We start from the raw sequence: 7,063 nt of genomic DNA, 5'->3' as shown, positions 1-7,063 counted from the left end.
TTTCAATTTGCGCAATTTGAAGGGTAATGGAAATGCAGCTACTGGCAGCTTTGGATCTAGTGTTATACATTATGTAGTAAACTGTTTCCAGAAAACACAAATAGCCAGTTAATGACAAACAACATCATTTAATACCTGACTTATTCTTCACATTATTATTAAATAAATAAGTAGATAAATATTTCCTCCAGAACTGGTTGTCAAAATTACATCTCTGATCTTCTGACGCAGCTATGCTAGTTATAGCAGATACACCACACAAAAATATATTTGTTTACCACAGATAAATAGGTAAATATATAAATACAACAAATCACTTGTAGGTCACTGAAATATTTCTTCCATACACAGTTGTGCTGGAAATATTTCTCTCTCTCTTACACACACACACACACACACACACACTAATATTGGCACCCTTTAAAAACTGAGCAAAATGTGCTGTAAATGTAATTATGTGCTGTTAATTATTATATAATTCTAGAATATAATTATAAAACAAAAAATGCAACGTAAAAAAATAAAAATAATGATTTAAACAATATGTTTCTTTCAGTGATTTCACTTTGAGGGTTATATTTGTTGGATTATTTTGAATGAAAAACTCTTTTTCATTGAAAACACTTTTCCACAGTCGGTTTTACTCATTTTTACCAGGGCTGCGCATTATATGACATTATGAATATATACACTCACATTCAAGTCAACAGATCTGCAGACACAGAGGCTTGACATGACATCAGGTTATGCCAAGTTCACACTGCACGATTTTAGCTCGATTTTTCACTCGCTGACAGGTTTTGCGAAATCGCCGACAAATGCCCGAAATCGGAGGCAAATCGGTGCTCGTTCACGCGAGTGATAATCACGCAGTGTGAATTATCAAAGACGCGATCTGAGGGAATCGCCGATGCGTTGCCGATGCCCGTGAAATATTTGGCATGCTAAATATCTGGAGCTGTCGGTGATTCACAATCACGCTGTGTGAAATGAGTTCTGACTGAAAAACACATCGGCCAATGAGAGACCAAGATACAGGGCAGCGTGAAGTTTGGGGACGAGTTATATGAAACGTAGTTTGCGGACCAGTGTAGCCAAATCCGCGATTGCCGCCGGTTGTTTTTCGAGTAATTGGGAGGGTTTTGTAGCGAAAACCTGGCAACCCTGCACCAGACAGAGCTGTCGGCGATTCTTCCTATTGTAAAGTCATGCACTGTGTAACCTCCTGTTGTCGTTCCATCGTGCAATGTGAACACAGCAACAACTGAATGCTACCCCAGATAGTCGTTCAGTGTGAAACCAACAGTGATGCGATGTCTTTGAAAATCAAGCAGTGTGAACTCGGCATTAGGCTGTCAAACAAAGAAAATCAAGGCAACTTCAACACACTTTAAAACATATCCCACAACACCATTCAATGGACAATACGATTCTATTACTAATTTCCAGAGTCATCATTGGTTTCAATGGAATCAATTATATTGATTATGCCATATCAATATTTGATGAGAAAAGCCCCTACATTTTTCACAAGATTCAAAGACATTACTATGGCAGACGAAAACACTGATTAGGCATTACGGAAACTTTACAAGTCATTATACTGTTTGTTTCACATTTTATGTATGTTTGAGAGGTATATACAGTACTGTACTGAAGGGCTAGTCCGGTTTATTAAATAGCCAATAGGCTTTAGCCACATCAGCTATGAATGATGTAAGCAAGTATATGTAAATGGCTTTAATCGGGTCATACATGGCTTAAGCACATAGTCTTTCCACAGCATGTAAACACCTCTGGTGTTGTGTCGGCTCATGTCAAACACTTGCAGTGCAACAGGAAAATGTGACAAAAAAATCAAAAGTAAGAATTTACAACCATGGCCACCAAGCAGTACCTCTTGTCGTACTAACATTCAAAAGTTCCTGTTTTGATGACATACTGGACAAACACTGATCGTTTCAAATCTTGTGTAAACACGAATCCTTCCGCCATTGATCGATTCATCTGTAAACCATTAAAACAGGTTTGTGTGCTCACGTGATTTTTGATTGATGTGCTGCTCAGCCCGGCCGAATGGTGCATCGCCAGTGAACTGACTGTCGGTGTGTAGCTGGCACAGCCAAATGTCTGAAATATCTGCTCTGAGCACTGATCTCTATATGACCGGACTGCTGATGGATTCCACTGCAAGCGTCCCGGCGACCGTATTAATATTCCCAAACACCAATAGGCATCACTGACTGATAGCCTGTGTTACGAGCTAAAATGAGCCGGTGTGATTGGTTTTTAGGGGATGTGTCTGTAAATTAATTGTTACTGTGGACGTTTATAATGTTTATGGTCAATTTGTGCAGGATAAGCAGTATATAGAAATCGTTAAGGTGGGCGCGTTTGCTGCACACTGAGATTACTGAGCGAACACTAGATATATTATAAATAATTATATAAAAACTAGTTATGTGTTTCTGGGCTGGGGTACAGGCAGGTTTATTCAAACTGTGAATATCTGAGCTGGTTTGGCTAGAGTTTACCTAGTTCAGTGTAGGTCCAAGTGTAATAAAGCATGGCCAATGCATCAGTCGCTAATATTCTCAGCACATCAGAGAGAAAATCCTGACGGCGGGCCGCAGTGAAGCAGCTGCAGCAAGACTATTTAAATCAAGCTCATTGGCTGATGGATTACAGGCAGAGCACCAATCAGCTGCTCCCATCTAGAACATGAGGCAGATTACTGCACATAAATCAACTCCTTCATTAGCATACCGTCAACACATCAAACGTGATTGTGTCAATGAAGGAGGAGCTTTGCTACTAAAAAGATTTTTATGAAGATTTTACATATGACATTTCTTAGCAATAAGGTGGCAACGTTGCTGTTTTTGAAGTAATTCTCACAGCTTCACTACAGCGACGTATACAGATGCCGGTGATTCAAATGTGATGATAATAATTCATTCCAACAACCTGGATCTCTAACAAACCTCTGCCATGAAAAGTAACCATCATTTTTACCTGTCTGGTCAAACTTTGCACTGCAAGCATCAATGACAGCTTTGAGTTGTCAGTGCCGGCAAGTGGCCAAAATATATAAATATAAGTGGTATAATCCATGGCTAGGTGTGCATTACACGATTTTAATATACTCCACAGAGCCATCCAGATTTTTTGTCTCCACCTTTGCATTAAAATCATGTAACTCTTTATAATTCTATACATTCTTTACAGAGTTTCTGTCATCTATCATCTACTTAAGTCTGCCTGATCAGGTCTGATCTTCAGTCAAAATGTGCTTGTTTATTTGTTCAGTCCAACCAGAATTTCAATCTAAAAAAAGCAACATATTGGTAGGGCTAGGAATATTTGACAATCCTGTCAGTATTTACTCACCCTCAAGTAAGTCCAAACTGCTTCGACTTTATTTCTTACATGAAACAGAATGTTAACATTTTCCCACTGCTCTTTTTATGCAGTGAAAGTGAACAGGGACAGACATTGTTAAGCTCCAGAAAGTTAAAAAAAAAAATCACAGAAGTAGTAGCAGGATCTTGCAATTTCTGCAGCAAGCTTGAATATGAATGACATTAGAGAGTGAATAGTGACTTAAATTCCCCAAACAAAGCTATCATGTGGCTTCAGAAGACATGGAGAACCCACTTTATATCAGGTGTCTACATCAACTTGCATAAAAACATAAAACACACAATACACTTGTTGTGTAAATACATGGTTTACATTGTACTTAAAGGATTAGTTCACTTCTAGAATACAAATTTCCTGATAATTTAGATGTTTATGTCTTTCTTCATTCGAACAGAAATAAAGGTTTTTGAGGAAAATATTGCAGGATTTTTCTCCATATAGTGGACTTCAATGGGGATCAACGGGTTGAAGGTCCAAATTGCAGCTTCAAGGGTTCTACATGATCCCAGCCGAGAAGTGAGGGTCTTATCTAGTGGAATGATTGGTCATTTTCTATGTACTTTTTAATATACGTTAATCACGTTGGAAATGTCACGCTTGGTTCGTTCTTCTGATTTTCTCCTCCAACTTCAAAATCGTCCAACATCATTGTTTTTACCTTTTTTGTAAAGTGTGTTTGACTTTCTTTATACATTCGCTTTGTAAACACTGGGTCGGTGCTTCTGCGTACGTCAGGACCTTTCCAACGTGATTACGTAATGAGTGAGGTTGGGCTGGTGCAAGACAAGCATTTAATGACAGATCGTTTCGCTAGATAAGACTCTTATCTGGGATTGTGTAGAGCCCTTTGAAGCTGCACTGAAACTGCAATTTGGACCTTCAGCTCGTTCTCTCCCATTAAAGTCCAACATATGGAGAAAAATCCTGGAATATTTTCCCAAAAACCTTAATTTCTTTGCGACTGAAGAAAGAAAGACATGAACATCGTGGATGACATAGGGGGAGTAAATTATCAGGAAATGTTTATTCTGGAAGTGAACTGATCCTTTAAATTTGAAAAAGCATGTAATGAATTACACAGCTGACCGGACCCTAAATATACAGCCAAGTCCATCCGTACCCCAAACTCAATAGCAGCAAATGCCAATCTAGCAAGAGTTCTGCAGAACAACATGCATGTAAACAAAAAGCACATTGGATCAAATGTAATGCTAATGCTAATATTAAGAAGGACCAACTAGGAATATAGTGCATGTGCCACGAGGAGTACTTTTCTATCATCTTTGGCACTTAACAGTCTGTTTGTTTTCAAATACCAGGCTTGAGGGTGTGTAAATAAAGACAGCATGTTCGTTTTTGGGTGAACCACTTCCTTAAAAGAGCATATGGACTGTGGAATTACAGACAGTAACGGATGCTTTTAAAAATGTATTGCTCTGTAACAGTTATATTCTAAGCAGAAAAAAGGAATAAACACAAGCTTGTTTCATACATACCATCAATCACGTCACGTCAAGTCAACAGTAACTGTACTACTTGTTTCCGCTCCATTAGTATTGCACAGTTTTCCCTCTTTGGCCTGCTGTCATCCAGCTTGTGGATTTCATCTTTAGTGCGTGATCATTCCTGTCTCTACTGGTGCTCAGTGCTGGAGTCAGGGCTCACCTCGCCCTCGTCGTTCACAAACGTTCCTGCCACAGAGCCTCCGTGCCGCGGCTTAACAGCAGCCAGCTCTGACAGGACGATATTGTCGTGGGCAACGAGCGTGGTCTTGTCCATCGTTTCTTTGCTGTGTCTGGAAACCACTGCATCCAGGAAGTCATACTTGGGCGAGAGCTTGCCGCTCTCAAACAGATACTTGGCCGCATATGAGAAGGCAGCGTTGCTCAGAAGCGAAGCCAGCATGGAGACCGTCTTATAGGGGAACCTCTGCTCCACGAAGCGCTCCACCTCCCGCGTGAGACGTTGCTCCTTCTGGCGCGTCTGCCAGCCGGGGTTTGGAACAACATGAGGGTGAGTAATTAATGACAGAATTTTCATTTTGGGGTGAACTAACCCTTTAAAGCAAGGGCTTCATGTACATTCGTAGTAAAACATGAAATCACAATAGACTTGATTTACCTGGTTCCTGCTATTATTGTGAATGATTCATCAGAGCTCAATATTCTTAAGGAAAAAAGTTTTAAGTTTCATCAAAATATAAAACAAAAAACAAAAGTCCTTTTCCATTGATGTCATCTGGGCCACACGATTACAAACGATTACAGACTAACTATTTAGACAAACTCACATCCAGGTCTGGCTCCTTTCTTGTTAAGTGTTTGATTAAGCTTTTCAAAAAAGACTTCATAAACACTACAGTATGATGGTGCTGCAGGGACGAAGAATTTATGTAGGCCAAAACCCGGAAACGAGTTGCATTTTAGCACTTCTGGTTCCTGTCCTGAAGTCAAAGGGGTTTTTTGAATGGGGTTTTCTGTTAAAAGCCTGAAATAAGGTTTGTGGTGAACACAAGTTTAAAATATTTTCACGTTTTATTTTACATAAGTAATACCCCCTTATGATTTTTTAAAGCTTTTACTTCTTTTACTCTTGAAAACGGTGGTTGCGAACAAGTGTCTACATGGCACTACAGAGGGATCATCACATTGAACAGGTGAACTCATCTACACGCTAGTCTCTTTCACAGCCTCATTTATAATCACACTCCTGCAAACTACTGCAAGAGAAAATGTTTTGAGATACAGACTGAATGAGTTGTTGAAGCTTAATGGCAGTGAACGCTGAAGTCATGTGACCGTGACGTAGTTTGATAATACTTTTTACTTCTGCTGACTGTATTTAGACTTCAAAATTGTGATGATTGTGAAGGTGGTGTTGATTATCATGATGAAAAAAAAAAACGTGTAAGAATCATAAACTTTGGTTGGTCACAGAGCTTATTTTCTGCTATGATCCAAAAGTCAATGAAAAAATGATTTTGAATCAGGTCTCCTGTGATGGAAGACAATTTCTAACAATAATATTAAAAAACACAGTTTCTAATATGTTTTTTTTAAAGTTGCTTACATTGCGTTTACACAGGTTTTACACAGAAATACAGTAGTATAAAGAACTTACCGACTGCCGAAAAGCAAGTTGGTAAATATTCCGTGCGAACATGGAGCTGGCTGAGAGGATGGAGGAGTCTGCGGAGGACATCACAGCGGCCGACACCGCCCCCAAACCAAAGAAAGAGACGAACGGAGGGCAGAGATGCTGCAGGACGATGGGCAGGATCATGTCCGACTCGTCCTTCTCCACCGGAGGAACCGGACCGTACGACGTCTGATTCCAGTCTCAACACACACACACACACACACACATCATATTCATCATCTGAGTATCATTTGTAATGTGTGAAGTAGTTCAAATAGTGTGCCTGATTTAACTGTGAATATACAGTCAAACCACAATTTATTCAGACACCTTCAACATTTCTCACATTATCACAGTTTATTCACTATAGTTTAAAAAATGGGAATATAATTTCACAAGAACTCAGAGTTAAACTGTGTCAGAACAAATTCATCTTGATATTGCCAGATAACTTTGATAGAAAGGTATGGAATGAATTCGGTTGAATAGCTGTCAGCTGTTA

General features: G+C 39.4%; 1 protein-coding gene across 1 annotated transcript in view; it reads right to left on the bottom strand.

The window, feature by feature from the left end:
• Positions 1-5,055: 5,055 nt before the first annotated feature.
• Positions 5,056-7,063, bottom strand: part of LOC107706554 (high-affinity choline transporter 1-like) — a 13,269-nt gene continuing 11,261 nt past the window's right edge. The window contains exon 8 of the mRNA XM_016510305.1: positions 5,056-5,406. Coding sequence (XP_016365791.1) covers positions 5,056-5,406 — 351 coding nt within the window. The remainder of the gene's footprint in view (positions 5,407-7,063) is intronic.

Source organism: Sinocyclocheilus rhinocerous, unplaced genomic scaffold (genome assembly GCF_001515625.1).
Source record: "Sinocyclocheilus rhinocerous isolate Xijiao unplaced genomic scaffold, SAMN03320098_v1.1 scaffold2009, whole genome shotgun sequence".
In the NCBI taxonomy this organism is placed as follows: Eukaryota; Metazoa; Chordata; class Actinopteri; order Cypriniformes; family Cyprinidae; genus Sinocyclocheilus; species Sinocyclocheilus rhinocerous.
Note: the sequence above shows the minus strand (reverse complement) of the source record. Positions and strands in the feature narration are given on the sequence as shown.